This window comes from Motacilla alba, chromosome 25, assembly GCF_015832195.1.
Source record: "Motacilla alba alba isolate MOTALB_02 chromosome 25, Motacilla_alba_V1.0_pri, whole genome shotgun sequence".
Classification (NCBI taxonomy): domain Eukaryota; kingdom Metazoa; phylum Chordata; class Aves; order Passeriformes; family Motacillidae; genus Motacilla; species Motacilla alba.
In genome coordinates, this window is record NC_052040.1 from 1086764 (window position 1) to 1101104 (window position 14341).

General features: G+C 59.5%; 3 protein-coding genes and 1 long non-coding RNA gene across 5 annotated transcripts in view; all 4 read right to left on the bottom strand.

Annotated features, from left to right (window-relative positions):
- Positions 1 to 1758: 1758 nt before the first annotated feature.
- On the bottom strand, positions 1759 to 5247 carry LOC119711701 (bone gamma-carboxyglutamate protein). 2 transcript variants are annotated; one of them, XM_038162174.1, is made up of 4 exons: positions 3678 to 5247; positions 2698 to 2742; positions 2119 to 2185; positions 1759 to 2008 (listed from the first exon to the last, which is right to left on the bottom strand). In XM_038162174.1, the coding sequence occupies exons 1-4, from the start codon at positions 3736 to 3738 to the stop codon at positions 1879 to 1881; spliced, it is 303 nt and encodes a 100-aa protein (XP_038018102.1). In that variant the 5' UTR covers positions 3739 to 5247; the 3' UTR covers positions 1759 to 1878. The 2 variants fall into 2 exon arrangements, with proteins under 2 accessions (XP_038018102.1, XP_038018101.1); XM_038162173.1 differs by having other exon boundaries at positions 1759 to 2011.
- Positions 5248 to 5398: 151 nt separating this feature from the next.
- PMF1 (polyamine modulated factor 1) lies at positions 5399 to 10016 on the bottom strand. Its single transcript, XM_038162172.1, has 5 exons — positions 9593 to 10016; positions 9095 to 9200; positions 8296 to 8396; positions 6466 to 6661; positions 5399 to 5621 (listed from the first exon to the last, which is right to left on the bottom strand). Exons 1-5 carry the CDS (start codon positions 9745 to 9747, stop codon positions 5568 to 5570), a joined length of 612 nt encoding a protein of 203 aa, XP_038018100.1. The 5' UTR covers positions 9748 to 10016; the 3' UTR covers positions 5399 to 5567.
- Positions 10017 to 10358: 342 nt separating this feature from the next.
- Positions 10359 to 14176, bottom strand: LOC119711694. The gene is made up of 2 exons (XR_005259747.1): positions 13315 to 14176; positions 10359 to 12545 (listed from the first exon to the last, which is right to left on the bottom strand). It is a non-coding gene; the product is annotated as an uncharacterized LOC119711694 (long non-coding RNA).
- Positions 14177 to 14181: 5 nt separating this feature from the next.
- The window catches only part of LMNA (lamin A/C), a gene marked incomplete at its 5' end in the record, with an annotated part of 22962 nt that continues 22802 nt past the window's right edge, over positions 14182 to 14341 (bottom strand). The window contains one exon of the mRNA XM_038161715.1: positions 14182 to 14208. Within this exon, the coding sequence (XP_038017643.1) occupies positions 14182 to 14208 (27 nt within the window). The remainder of the gene's footprint in view (positions 14209 to 14341) is intronic.

The window sequence follows — 14341 nt, forward strand, 5'->3', positions numbered from 1 at the left end:
TGCCAAGCCCTGAGCCTCTGCCACTGGTCCGTGCAGGATGGTGTTGCTCTGGGGGGTCCACGGGTGGGGTTTTGTCCCACAGCCCGAGGTGAAATTGAAGCAGGAAAAGGCCACAACTCTTGTCAACTTCTGGTCCTGCTTGTTGCAGGGTTGAATCCTTCAGGACCCCTCGTGCTGCCTCTCCACCTGCTTCTCAGTGCCCGTTCCCCTCCTTTCCTGTGCCTCTGCTTCCCACCTCTGGTACAGACAGAGGTGAACATCTCCCTGCCTTGAACATCTCCCTGCCTGGCTTTGCTGTGCCTCCTGGGGGATTTTGGAGGGAGTGCTCAGCACCAGGGTCTGCATCCCAGCGTGGAGACCCCAAACCCTCCCTTTGGCCTCCTGCCAGCACCCCCGGGGACAGGTGACTTCCCCTTGGGGCCACCAAAGCAGCGGAGCCCTGGCGTGGGCCAGCGTGCGCCTCAGGCTCTTGGGACAGGCACGTGGGGTTTTTGAGCTGCCTGTGCTGTGCCCAGCCCTCCACACGAATCCTCTGGGGATCAATAAATCCCCAAAGATCAGGGTTTTGGAAGGCATCCATGCTGCTCCTCTGTCCCCTGAGCTCCATCCAGTTGCAGCCTGGACCTTCTGCTGGCATTCACCCCCTGGGCTAAGCTGGGGCTGCTGCCAACCCTGCTGCTGCCAGGTCGCTTTTGTTTCCCCAAATTTGCTTCCTCCACCTCTTCCCTCCCAGATCTCCTCTGGTGGGACCCCGCCGTGTGATCCAGTGGGTGTTTGAGGCCCCGTGCACGGAGCTGCCCTTGTCACCTCCCCTGGCTCTCCCAGCTTGGTGGCATCTCAAGCCCGGTGCCCAGAGCTGCCTTGCACTGCCACCATCAGTGCCTTGACTGTGGCCTTGCCCCAGCCCCTGGTGGCTCTGGCAGCTCCCCGGGCGTTCCTGCTGCCACTGGGCACCGGAGGGACCAGGGAGGGGCTGGGCTGCAGAGCCTGGCAGGACCCAGCGCCCTGGCAGCACCCTGGCAGGACCCAGCACCCTGGCAGCCTCTGGCAGCACCCTGGAGCCTCTGGCAGCACCCAGCACCCTGGCAGCCTCTGGCAGCACCCAGCACCCTGGCAGCCTCGGGCAGTACCCAGCACCCTGGCAGCCTCTGGCAGCACCCAGCACCCTGGCAGCCTCGGGCAGTACCCAGCACCCTGGCAGCCTCTGGCAGCACCCTGGAGCCTCTAGCAGCACCCAGCACCCTGGCAGCCTCTGGCAGCACCCTGGAGCCTCTAGCAGCACCCTGGCAGCCTCTGGCAGGGCCCAGCACCCTGGCAGCCTCTTTGGGGTGCGCCCTGCTCTCGGGTGTCCTGCCGTGTCCCTCTCCCGACTCCCTCTGCACCCAGCCTGTGCAGACCAGCAGTGACCCCATGGATCTGGGGGCCCCACAGAGGACCCATCATGCGTCGAGGTTAATGAGTAATTAAGGCGGTTTGTGATGAATTTCCCGGGCGGGCCGCAGGGGCTCGGGGTGCGTGGATCAGCCCTGCTGCTCCCCAGGAGCCCCACGCTTGGGAGAAACAGCTCTGAACGATGATGGGGCTGCTCTGGGCTCCTCGCTGCCGGGAGCAGGAGCTGGGGCTGGCAGCCCCTCTCCTCCTTGGAGCCGGGGGGGGCACAGGGAGCGAAACCAGGGGTCCCCAGCCGCGTGGGGGGACATGGAGCACATCCCCTGGAGCCCCCCACCCACCCCCGCAGCCTTGGCGAGGAGCTGGCTCTACCATTTGCGTTTATTTCTTCCTGGGGCTGACAGAGAGGGTGGGAGGGTGAAGGTGCACAGGGGGGGCCTGACGGGGGTTTTGGGGGGAGCTCAGCCCCCGGCCCAGGCAGGGCTGGGGCTACACGAGCCCGTAGTAGCGCCGGTAGGCTTCCTGCAAGCCGATCTGGTCGGCCAGCTCGTCACAGTCGGGGTTCAGCTCGCACACCTCGCGCTTGGCCTCCAGCGGGTCCGGCGGGGCTCCGGCGACGCTGCTGGCGACAAACGGGACACCCGGGGGGGTGTTGGGGTGTTTTGGGGGGTCCTGGGGAAGGGCCGGGCCAGCGAACCCCCCCGGCTGGGGCCGCGCTGCCTCGCTCACCTGCCATGGCCGAGGTTGCGCCTCTGCCTCTGCACCACCTGGGCGCTGGCGCGTCGGGAGACGAAGGCTGCGGGGACAGCGGGGGGCTCAGGGGGGTGGCGTCCCCTGTCCCCCCGGGGTTGTGTCCCCTCTCCCTAGGATCGTGTCCCGTGTCCCCGGGGTCGCGTCCCCTGTCACCAGAGTAGCGTCCCCTGTCCCCGGGGTCGTGTCCCCTGTCCCCGGGGCAGCGTCCCCTGTCCCCCTGGGGTCCCATCCCTTGTTCCCGGGATTGTGTCCCCTGTCCCCCCGGGATCGTGTCCCCTGTCCCCCCGGATCGTGTCCCCTGTCCCCGGGATCATGTCCCCTGTCCCCCCGGGATTGTGTCCCCTGTCCCCCCGGGATTGTGTCCCCTGTCCCCGGAATCGTGTCCTCTGTCCCCGGGATTGTCCCCTGTCCCCAGGATCGCGTCCTCTGTCCCCGGGATGGTACCCCCTGTTGCCGGGATCGTGTCCCCTGTCCCCCCGGGATTGTGTCCCCTGTCCCCCCGGGATTGTGTCCCCTGTCCCCGGGGCAGTGGGGCCGAGCACCGCGGTCACTCACCTTCGAAGCTGGGTGAGTCCTCGGTGCTGGCAGAGCCATCGGCAGCTGCGAGTGACACGGAGGGGGGTGGGTGGGCTCAGCTGGGGCGTCCTGCTTTTCTGCTCTCACCCCACTCCTTTCGGAGCTCACATCCCTCCCTGACACCCCTCAGTCTGCCGAAGGGTGTCCCCGGCCCTATCTCCCAGTTGCAGCCCTGTGCCCCCCACCCCAAAGCTCAGCAAAGTTGTCCCAGTCCCTTTGCTCCCTCCAGGGAGCCCTTGCCAGGGCACAGAATCACCCCCAGTGTCCCCAGAATCACCCCCAGTGTCCCCAGAATCACCCCAATGTCCCCAGAATCACCCCCAGTGTCCCCAGAATCACCCCAATGTCCCCAGAATCACCCCTAGTGTCCCCAGAATCACCCCCAATGTCCCCAGAATCACCCCCAGTGTCTCCAGAATCACCCCACTGTCCCCAGAATCACCCCAATGTCCCCAGAATCACCCCGTGTCCCCAGAATCACCCCAATGTCCCCAGAATCACCCCAATGTCTCCAGAATCACCCCCAGTGTCCCCAGAATCACCCCAATGTCCCCAGAATCACCCCCAGTGTCCCCAGAATCACCCCAATGTCCCCAGAATCACCCCCAGTGTCCCCAGAATCACCCCAGTGTCCCCAGAATCACCCCCAATGTCTCCAGAATCACCCCCAGAATCACCCCAATGTCCCCAGAATCACCCCCAATGTCTCCAAAATCACCCCCAGTGTCCTCAGATTCACCCCCAATGTCCCCAGAATCACCCCAATGTCCCCAGAATCACCCCGTGTCCCCAGAATCACCCCCAGTGTCCCCAGAATCACCCCAATGTCCCCAGAATCACCCCCAGTGTCCCCAGAATCACCCCCAATGTCTCCAGAATCACCCCAATGTCCCCAGAATCACCCCCAGTGTCCCCAGAATCACCCCCAGTGTCCCCACCAGCCCCGGATTCCCCCGTACCTCTGCGGCAGAGGCCAAGGGTGAGCAGGGCCAAGAGGGTGAGCAGGACCAGGGACTTCATGGTGTCTCCCCGTGCTGGGCTGAGTGCAGCCCGGGCTCCCTGGGTGCCTTTATAGGGTCCCGTGGCCTTGGCAAGGGGGACACGGCCTCACCAGGGTTATTTCCAGCACATCCGCCACGGCCGGAGCTGCTGCCAGAGGTGGCAATTGTGGTTTGGGACGAACTCGGTCCCCCTGTGCCCAGCCAGAGCCCACAAAGGGAGGGAGAGAAGCGGCCCCAGGCCAGGGGGGGATTTGTTGGTGGGCCCAGCCCTGCCAGCCTGGCAGCGCCCAGTCCCCGCTGGGATGGGTGATGGGGCACTGGGGGCTCCCCAGCTGCCACTGTTGCGTCCCAGAGCCACCTTCTGCCACACGGGGAGACCCTCCCAGAACCTTGGGGCTCCCCTCCATGTGCAGGGGGAAGCTGCTGGCCCACTTTTGGGGGAGCAGCACGCGCTGCTTTCGGGGTGAGGGTGAGCAGTGCCCGTGCCCTGGTGCCTGCACAGCTCCTCCCTGCCACATGCCAGGGGCAGACGCTGCGTGGCCAGGGCAGCCAGAGCCCCTGAATAACATTCCTCCTGCACATCCTGACCGCTTTTTGATCCTGCAAATCCCAGCCCTGTCTCGGGAAAGCGGAACCGGAGGCTTTGGGGCGGAGGGCGGAGACAGAACTGCTGAGCCAGAGCCTTTGTCAGACAAAGCCATAAAGTACAGAGTGCGTGGGCCAAGAGCACAGCAGGAGCCAAGCTGGGAACAGCAGCCCCAGTTTATTGAGATTCCAGCACGGCCAGGGGAGCTGCTGCAGCTCTAATTGCTGACAGAGCTCGGGGCGTGGTGGGACAGCCCTGCCCCTCCCCAGCTGGGCACAGGGCAGGGCTTCTCCTTGGGGCAGAGAGCACGGAGCTTCCACCAACAGCCCTGCGTGGCTGCTGGGCTCAGAGAGCCTCCCTCGGTCCTCAGCAGGTGCAGGGGGGACTGTCCTCACCCCCTGGCCAGCCCCAAGGACGGGGCTCTGCCAGGGAGATCCCGGGAGCCTCGGCTTCCCCGGCCCGCAAACAGGAGAGGCAGCAACAGGGTGGGGAAAACCAGCCTGGCTCTAGAAGGTTCCACAGGAAAAACATTAAAACGCTGTGCTACAAACCCACAAAGCGCAGGCAGGGCTGTCCCAACCTCTGCACAGATCCCTGGATAGCTCAGGCTACCAGGGCTAGGAAATAACTTGGAAACAGAAGGAATGGTAACGAGGACAGAAGGAATGGTAACGAGGAGAACAGAAGGAATGGTAACGAGGACAGAAGGAATGGTAAACGAGGAACTTGGGGCAGCAGCTGCTGCCACATCTGCGAGGGCAGCGGTCTGAACACAGGGAGACTGAAAGAACCTGCAAGCACAGGCAGGAGCTTTGGCTGTGAGCCACCCGTGCTCCTGCTCGTGGGCTCCTCGGGCCTGGACACAGCCTGGCCTGGGGCTTAAGGCACTGGATTTTGTCTGACACACAGCTAAAACAGCTACAAACCCCCAGTGTGGCTTTGGAAGCTGGAATCAGGCCTGTCACAGCACTGAGCAGAGCAGATGAGAGCACAGACCACACTTTGTGACACCCCTCTGTCTGGCTGAGTAGGAAACAGGAAACTGCCCTACATTTCCAAAGATCCCAGTGGGTTTTTTTTGTTTCTTTTGTTGTTTTTTTTTTTTTTAATCAAACTGTGCCAGTCCAGCAGCTGTCTCAGTCCCTCTGCAGCCTCCAGTGGCCCGATGGGGTGACTCTCAGTTTGGCTTCTGCACACACCTTGTCCCCTCGGTGCTCTGGGACGATGAACTCTCAGCAGAGCCTGCGGGACATCCTGCGGCCTCACTGGGGCTCCTGGAATGTCATGACGAGTTCTTGTTGCTCCTTACTGATGGCCTGCAAGGAACACAACCCACAGAGCTCAGCATGATGCTTCTCCCACACTCAGGGTGGTATGTCCCTGTGGCATCTGCTGTCCCCTGCACGTGCAGAACACAACCCCCTCCCCTCCCCTGGGACCACTCCACATCCCACCCACTGCAGAGGGAAAAGCACCTGGGACCTCCAGAGACAACGTCCACACCTACAGTCTCAGCAGGACTCGCCTGCTGGGGAGGTCCCGGAGAAGGGGAGGGTGTGAAAGTCATTCCAGGCCCCGCTGCAGTGGGTGCTGTGAGAGGGTTGGGTTGAGTTGGGTCGGTTTGGTCTGGTTTAGGTTGGATTGGGTTGGTTTGGTCTGGTTTGGGTTGGGTTGGTCTGGTTTGGGTTGGTTGCTCTGGTTTGGGTTGGGTTGGGTTGGTCTGGTTTGGGTTGGTTGGTCTGCTTTGGGTTGGGTTGGTCTGGGCTGGTTTGGGTTGGTCTGGGCTGGTTTGGGTTGGTTGGTCTGGTTTGGGTTGGCTGGGTCTGGTTTGGGTTGGGTTGGTCTGGGCTGGTTTGGTTTGGGTTGGTCTGGGCTGGTTTGGTTTGGGTTGGGTTGGTCTGGTTTGGGTTGGGTTGGGTTGGTCTGGGTTGGGTTGGGTTGGTTGCTCTGTTCCGGGTTGGTTGGTGTGGTTTGGGTTGATCTGGGCTGGTCTGGTTTGGGTTGGTTGCTCTGTTCCGGGTTGGTTGGTCTGGTTTGGCTGGTCTGGTTTGGGTTGGCTTGGTCTGGTCTAGTTTGGATTGGTCTGGTTTGGGTTGGGTGGGTTGGTCTAGTTTGGGTTGGCTTGGTCTGGTTTGGTCTGGTTTGGTTGGTGTGCTTTACCTGCCAGGCCTGCTGGCGATCCTGGATCAGCTGCTGCAGCTCCTCGATCCTCTGCCTCCCCGCGAGCACGGCCTCAGCCAGGCTGGCGCTGCGCCGCTGCCGCTCCTGCAGCGCCCGGCGCAGGTGGGCGCGGTGCCGCAGCAGGAAGGGCGCCAGGGCGCCGCGCACGTCCCGCGCCGGGACCCCGCTGGGCCGCCTGCCAACGGCACCGCCTCAGCTCCCGGCACCCTGCCCGGGGAGCCCGACACCACAGGGGCACGGAGAGCTGCAGGGGGCAGCCTCGGAGGCAGCAGAGCTGCGGCTGCAGCTGAGCAGCAGCCATGAGATCACAGAATCAGAGACAGCAGAGCTGCGGCTGCAGCTGAGCAGCACCGTGAGATCACAGAATCAGAGACAGCAGAGCTGTGAGTGCAGCTGTGAGATCACAGAATCAGAGACAGCAGAGCTGTGGCTGCAGCTGAGCAGCACCGTGAGATCCCAGAATCAGAGACAGCAGAGCTGTGGCTGCAGCTGAGCAGCACTGTGAGATCACAGAATCAGAGACAGCAGAGCTGTGAGTGCAGCCGTGAGATCCCAGAATCAGAGACAGCAGAGCTGTGGCTGCAGCCGTGAGATCACAGAATTTCCAGGTTGGAAATCGTCGAGTCCAACCCACGTTGCAAGAGCTCAGCTAGATCACGGTGCCAAGATTGCTGCAGCTGAGCAGCAGCTGTGAGATCCCGGCCTCAGAGATAGCAGAGCTGTGGCTGCAGCCGTGAGATCACAGAATCACAGAATTTCCAGGTTGGAAGAGACCTTTAAGATCGTCGAGTCCAACCCACGTTGCAAGAGCTCAACGAGATCATGGCGCCAAGATTGGTCAGCAGAAAAGTTATGTGAGAAGTAGAAAGTAAGGACAGATAGAACGGTGGTCTGTGTATTAACACATGGACAGAATAACTCCCTAAGCTACAGAAAAGTCTATCCAGAGAGATCTGAGGGAGTTCTAAGCTGAATAACGGAGCTCTGTGCATTGTGTTTTAAGGCTTACAAGCAGGGATTGTATTCAAAATAAGCAAGCATTGTTTTAACCGAAGGTGTTGGATGGAACTATTGTCAATGTGCTTTTGCTTTGTGTGACTGGGCAGAAAACTTTTAAAGTTGTAACACTGAGTTATTCTGTGGCTGCTGCTGAGGGTGTGAGCTGCTGGCATCTTCCCACTGCCACACCCATGTAATGAGACTGATGCTGGGAAACAAACAGCTCGAGATGTCCATCCCATCTGTGATTTGTGCACAGACCCCCGGCCAGAGATGCTGCCCAGCACTGGTCCCATGCAGCTGCTGAGTGATCCCAGGTGGGATCAGCCAGAGCAGGGACCCCGGAGCAGAGGGCACAGGGAGCTCTTCCCCAAGCCTGGCCCCAGGTGGGTGCCTGGAACAGGCAGGATGTCCTCACCCCCTCAGGAACACGGAATCTCGTGTTTCTGCTCGCAGTCCCCAATCTGCCTCCCAGCATTGGCTGAGGCCCCGAGCCAGGGACACAAAGGACTCTGCTGCTGGACAGGTGCTGTGCCCAAAGCACCCCAGCAGCCCTCTGGATTGTCCCCCAGCTCAGTGGCACTGACCTCCCTGCACTAAGGAAGCGAATGGAAATGGATCCTGGGCCCAGAGGAGCACTGATTAAACTGATTTTGGGTGTGTTTTAGGCCTGGCGACGTTGCTGTGAAGATACAGCAGCTTTCAGACCCTCCCTTGCAGCACGAGGCCAACAGGACACCCAAAAACAGCCCAGGAAGTGCCTGCTGCCCCTGTAGGAAGGGGCACCTTCCCCACCCTGGCCATCCATACCACGCTGGCTCTTCCCGGTCCTTTGCCTCCTCCACGATCTTATCCAGTGCACTGAAGAGCCCCTCCAGATTCCCTTCATTCTTCACCTCCTGGATCTCCTCCTGTGAAGGAAGGACACGAGGTGAACAAACACAGGCACCACTCTTGCTCGTGAGCCTTCGCTGGTCAGGGAATCAGGGAATTTTTTGGGATCAAAGGAATCTCGTTCCACCCTCCACTATCCCAGGCTGCTCCAAGCCCCTCCAACCTGGCCTTAAACCCTGTGCCAAGGCCTCCCCACCCTCACAGGAAAGAATTCCTTCCCAATATCCCATCTATCCCTGCCCTCTGGCAGTGGGAAGCCATTCCCCCTGAGCTGTCACCCCATCCCTTCTCCAAAGTCCTTCCAGCTTTGTCCTGGATGAAGACCCTGGAATCCTGGATGATGAACACCCCGGGAATCGCAATTCCAGGGGGTATTTACCCAGGATGTGTGGACGTGGCACTCAGGGACACGGTTTGGTGGTGGATGTGGCACTCAGGGACACGGTTTAGTGGTGGATGTGGCACTCAGGGACACAGTTTAGTGGTGGCCTTGGCTGAGGAAACGCTCGGACTCCACAGTCCCAGGGATGTTGCCCAACCTGAAGGATCCCACAGCTTTCTCTGGGGAAGGCAGAACTCCGGAGAGCAGCCTCAGCTTTCTGCTTTACATTTAGGAAACGCACTTGCTGCCCTTAATATCAACCTGCTCAGCACCGTCGGGCTTTGAACCTCCTTCTGGACCCTCTGCAGCCCCCCAGATCGCTGCCCCGCTCACCTTTATGGACGCCTGGAGCTGGGAGATGAACTGCTCGTAGATGCTCCGGGTCAGCTGCGGCTGCAGCTTGTAGAAGCAGCGGTAGCAGCTGACAAACCTCTGGTAGCTGCAAGGAGGGCAGGCTCAGGACCGGGCTCACGGTGGGGTCGGAGCCGGGTTAGGGATGGGGCCGGGTACGAGGCTGTTCCCGGGGATCAGGGTGGGCTCAGGGTCACGGCACAGTGGGGACCGGGCTCACGGTGGGCCCAGGCCCAGAGGCGGGTCCGGGGCAGTTCCCAGGGAGATCCGGGGCTGGGGGATCTCAGGGTCACGGTGGGCCCAGGGTCAGGGCCAGAGAGCCGGGTTCGGGGCCGTTCCCGGGGATCCGGTGGGCCCAGGGTCACGGTGGGGCCGGGTCCGGGGCTGTTGCCGGGGATCCGGTGGGCCCGGGGTCACGGCCCGGTTGGGACCGGCCTCAGGGCTCCCTCCCCGCCCCGCGCGGCCCCGTTCCCGCCTCACCTCCCGGCGGCCACCAGTTTCTGCAGGAACGTGTCCACCACGGTGCTGAACACCTGGGCGCGCCCCGGGGCCGCCTCCGGGGCCGGGCCGTCCCCGCCATCGGCCCCGCCGCCCTCAGCCCCGCCCGGGCCGCCATCACCGCCCGCCGCCGCCATGGCCCGGCGCGCGCGCGCCGCCGCCGCCGCTCATTGGCCGGGGCGTCAGGCCCCGCCCCCGCCGGCCGCCAGCGCGGGAAGAACGCGCGGGAAAATCGCGCGGGAACGGAGCGCGGGAAAAACGCGCGGCGGGGCCGCTCCCGCTCCGAACCAAACCGTGACAAAAAGAACGCGCTAAAAAACTGCCGCCTCCCGGAGCGGGGCTGCGCCCGGCCGCGAGGCGAGGCAGCGCGACAAAGCGTCCTGCTCTCCCCAAGGCGCCGGGGAAATGCCCGCCCTGCCCCCCAGCGACTCTGAGGGAAATAGAACGATCAAGCCTGAAGAATTCAAGAAGAAAAGAAGCAGCGAAGTTCAGCTCGGTTACAGGGAAAAAAAACCACAAAAAAGCGACATTTCCCATGTAACAGCCAACCAGGAGCCAGCTCCGGGTCACAGCTGCTTACAGGCACCCCACTGCTCCAGCTGGCTCTCCCCAGCTCACAGCAGCCACGGAGCTCTCAGGCAGCTCACATCCCTCTCTCCAAGTCCAAAGGCTAAGGGTGAAACCCTTTCTGTGACACGACAAAAAGCAGCAGCCTCCCCACGCGTGGAGAGCCATGTGCTTTTAAATGCAGGCACCAAACGGAAGGTCTCAAGTTTATTAGGTGTCAAGAACGTTGCTGGTTACGAGAGGAACATTAAGTTGGACAGTGTCTCCCCACACTGGTGCTGCCGCCCCTCTGTTCTGCACGCTGGGACTGACCCTGCTGCACCCAGCAGAGGCTGATCATTATTGTTCCTGTTAATATTCGTGTTACCATCCTGCTGCCTTGTGATTCGGTGCTGTTCTGTTTTTCAGAGCAGAATCTATCGTTAGAGCCAGAGCTGGCTGATGTCAAGTTTTAAAACAACAAACAGGTGGCTGGAGCAGGTGCAGAAGGAGCTGCTCCAACAACTCCACCAGTGGCTCCAGCACCCAGTGCCTTTCTGAGCGCTGCAAGAAACAAAACTGGGATGAAGAGGGCTCTGATGACCCACCCGCAGCCCCATCACAGCACTGCACCTTAGGATCAAGCCCTGCCCTTAGCAGAGAAGCCTCTCCCACCTCAGCAGCAGCTTCAGCACCCTCCATCTCCAGCATGTCTGCTGAGCAGGGACAACACTGGGACGAAGGGCAGGGCCACACTCGGCGAGTCCCCTTGGGAAGAGACAGCCCAGTGGAGACCAACAACAGCCACAGGCCAGCAGGATCAACACCTCAACCAAAACTCCTGGTTATGGCAGAAGGGGAATGGAGGTGGTGCACTCTGTTGTGTGGGGGTGCACCCCGAAGCCCCCCGATGAGGGTAACCAGGACGAGCAGCACGTGTGGGCTGGCAGCATGAAAGGCAAATCTCAACCACCAAGAGCAGCAGAGTGCAGTCCAACAACCCCCTCCCTCCCTCCCCCTCCCCAAAAAGCAGCCTCTGGTTTCATCCCCCTGAAGTTTTCACCTGGTTAAAATACACAGACCATAGCTCAGGCTTCTGATCCAGCAATTGTGCAAAACATCATCCTTGCCCTTCCCAAACTGGAAGGGCAGAATTTCAACTCGTGAAGTGAAGCATCACTTCTTATTATATAAACACGCCTGTCAGGTTTGAACTGGATCAAAAGCCAGCACAAGGTTTCTCCTTCCCCACGTCCCATCTCATTGTAGCTCAAAGCCCATTCAGTTCTCATCCAGCTGCTGGCAGCACCACGAGCAAACACTTCCAAACTGCATTTCTGGGCTTAAACTAACTAAGGTGGGAAGTGGCCACAGCCACTGGGAACATGCAGGATTGACACACTGAACGAGGCCACAGGACAACCATTCAGTTCCCCAGAAATCAGAATAAGCTTCCCCTAAAATAAAATAAAAAAAAAAAATTAAATTACAACAGATTAAAAACACAGGTTAGGTGTCAAAACTGCCATCAGCTAATTCCAAACAGCCAGCTCAGCTCCTGACTTGCTCTCAGCCAGCTTGCTGTTTGGAGGATGAGAGACAGGGAGCATTTCCCAAGAAGATACAAAACAAGTATGTAGATCTATTCAAAACGCAGGAAAATCAGGTCTGAAGTGGTTCCAGGTTACTCTTTGTCTCACATCTTCTAGAAATAAAAGCAGGTAATTGGAGAAAGTCACTCATCTATTTTCTGCTTCCAGCTTCCCACAGCACAACTGCCACTAGAGACATCCCAGCAGAGGGTCCTGCTGCAGGCTGTGAGACTCCTCGGAAGTTTGGCAAAGATGAAAATAATTTAAAGAGAATCAAACTGGCTTTTTTGCTTAAGCCAGTAAGTCTTTAATTAAAAAAAAAAAAAAAGGGAATTAACAACTTGCCAGGATGCATTCACACACCTGGAACGGACTGATCCAGGCAAAGAGCACTGCCCAAGGTCACAGGTGAAGCGAAACCAGCAGCAGACCATTGCACGACACTCAGACCCAAAGAGGTGAAGTGCAGCTGCTTTTGCATCTGCCTTGTGCTGTGAAACCAGCCGGAGACAAAGGCACAGCAGCTGCGTGGCATCCCAGGCTCTCCCTTGCAACAGTTCAGACTCAAGAGAGTTCACAGGAAGGTTCTCCTCCCCCAGCTGCCTCTACCAGTGCCTCGAGTCCACCAGCTCTGGGCGCAGGCTCAGCTTCTTCAGCGTCTCATAGCCCACCACGATGACGATGGTGGAAGGAGTGGCCGAAATGATGCGGGCAGAGAGGCCTTTAGTCAGCCCCCAGGGACCTTCCTCTGCAATGAGCTGCTTGAAGGTGAGAATGATGGAGCTCTTGCCTTCCACCTGCAATGCCAGAACAAACATTGACGGAGCTGCCAGACTCCATGCTGAGCTGCTCTGGGGCTCTGCTGCAACTGAACGCTCTGGAGACTCAGCAGCCTTGAGCTGGTCTCCAGAACTCCCTGAGGAGGGCAGCAAAAAAAGCACAAAGTCCCAAGGAGGCAGCAGGAAGCACCTCTCCCTTTGTGAAGGGAAAGCCTGTCTGAGCAGGCCAGGCTGGCACTGCCAGCCTGAGCTCCTCTTGCTAATGCTGAGGGCTGATTAAGCAGCCTCTAGCCGGGATGAAAGGGCCAGGGAGAGCAGGGAAGCAGCTCACCCGAAACCACAGAGATGAGAGAGCCCGGGCTGAACCCCACCGAATGATGGAGCTCTTGCCTTCCACCTGCAATGCCAGAACAAACATTGACAGAGCTGCCAGACTCCATGCTGAGCTGCTCTGGGGCTCTGCTGCAACTGAACGCTCTGGAGACAACAGATCAGCCAGTCCAGCAGCCTTGAGCTGGTCTCCAGAACTCCCTGAGGAGGGCAGCAAAAAAAAGCACAAAGTCCCAAGGAGGCAGCAGGAAGCACCTCTCCCTTTCTGAAGGGAAAGCCTGTCTGAGCAGGCCAGGCTGGCACTGCCAGCCTGAGCTCCTCTTGCTAATGCTGAGGGCTAATTAAGCAGCCTCTAGCCGGGATGAAAGGGCCAGGGAGAGCAGGGAAGCAGCTCACCCGAAACCACAGAGATGAGAGAGCCCGGGCTGAACCCCACCCAAGCACGCCGAGCTCTTACCTGGACCCGAGCCCTCACCACATCCATGGGGTTGGTGAGAGTGGAAGCTGTGGCAGCTGCAAGTGGCCCTGATATTGCTTGCAGAAGGAGGTGGGGACAGTCTTTAGGAGTCAAACTCGAAAGCTGTTCTGGGGACAGAGAGGAGAGGAAAGTTTCAGACTTTCAGTGGCTGCTTATCATATCCTTAACTCCATCCCCTAACTTCAGCTGATCAGAACCCCTGATTCTCCCGTAGAATCTCCAAGTGGTGCTTCCTACACCAACCAGAAATCTGGCACAGCACAGGGAGCAGGACTCACCCCCTTGCTGGCTCCAGGACACTCCCCATGCTTTGTGCTACACTGGTTTCCCAGGCCTGTGGGGCAAACTGGACAGAATAAACTTCCACAGCCCCAAAACAGGGCGTGAAAACACCCACGCTCTTTAGAAGGTGGAGGAAGCCTTAAGACAAGGCTCCATTGGAAGGTGTCTGCAGAGATTTGGACAGAAAGCTGTCCCTGCTGGGCACAGTGTCCAGGAGATAACCCTGGTATCCCACATGGATCCCTAAGGAGAACAGCACCCTGCAGTGCTCATCCCAGATCTCCTCACCCTGCTCCTGCTGCCTGGCCAACAGGATTTGAATCTCCCACACTTTCATGGGTTGAAGTTGGACAGAAGAGCATTCAAAAGCCCCACTTTTTGGACAATGAGGAAGCCTGGCTGGCAGGAGGGACGGAAGCAGCTCTGTTTGAGACCTTGAACACTGACTGGAAGCAGGGCCAGCAGTGTCCTTTGAACCCGACAAGGGTTCAGTGACCCTGGCTGCTGCTGCAGGGACAGAGGACTGGGAAATGCAGCCAGAGCAGATTCGTTGACAGCTGGGGCTTATGTTTCCCAGCATCTCATCTTCCACTGAGAAGACAGGGAAAGAGCAAACACCTGGAAGCTGAGAGCTCTGGTTTCTCCGTATCAACTGCCTTTTCTTACACGCTCTCCTCTGAGCCCTTTTGGCATGAAAATCTTCCAGTCAGTACACTGGGTTTTG

What these genes read in the sequence shown, in the direction of transcription:
- LOC119711701 (XM_038162173.1), bottom strand. Translation starts at nt 3,738, where the DNA reads ATGAAGTCCCTGGTCCTGCTCACCCTCTTGGCCCTGCTCACCCTTGGC. An exon ending in GGACTCACCCAGCTTCGAAG is followed by an intron (nt 2,186 to 2,697) that starts GTGAGTGACCGC and finishes CTGTCCCCGCAG; the next exon opens with CCTTCGTCTCCCGACGCGCC. An exon ending in CGCAACCTCGGCCATGGCAG is followed by an intron (nt 2,012 to 2,118) that starts GTGAGCGAGGCA and finishes GTTTGTCGCCAG; the next exon opens with CAGCGTCGCCGGAGCCCCGC.
- PMF1 (XM_038162172.1), bottom strand. Translation starts at nt 9,747, where the DNA reads ATGGCGGCGGCGGGCGGTGATGGCGGCCCGGGCGGGGCTGAGGGCGGC. An exon ending in GACCGGGAAGAGCCAGCGTG is followed by an intron (nt 6,662 to 8,295) that starts GTATGGATGGCC and finishes TGCCGTTGGCAG; the next exon opens with GCGGCCCAGCGGGGTCCCGG. An exon ending in ATCGCCAGCAGGCCTGGCAG is followed by an intron (nt 5,622 to 6,465) that starts GTAAAGCACACC and finishes TGTTCCTTGCAG; the next exon opens with GCCATCAGTAAGGAGCAACA.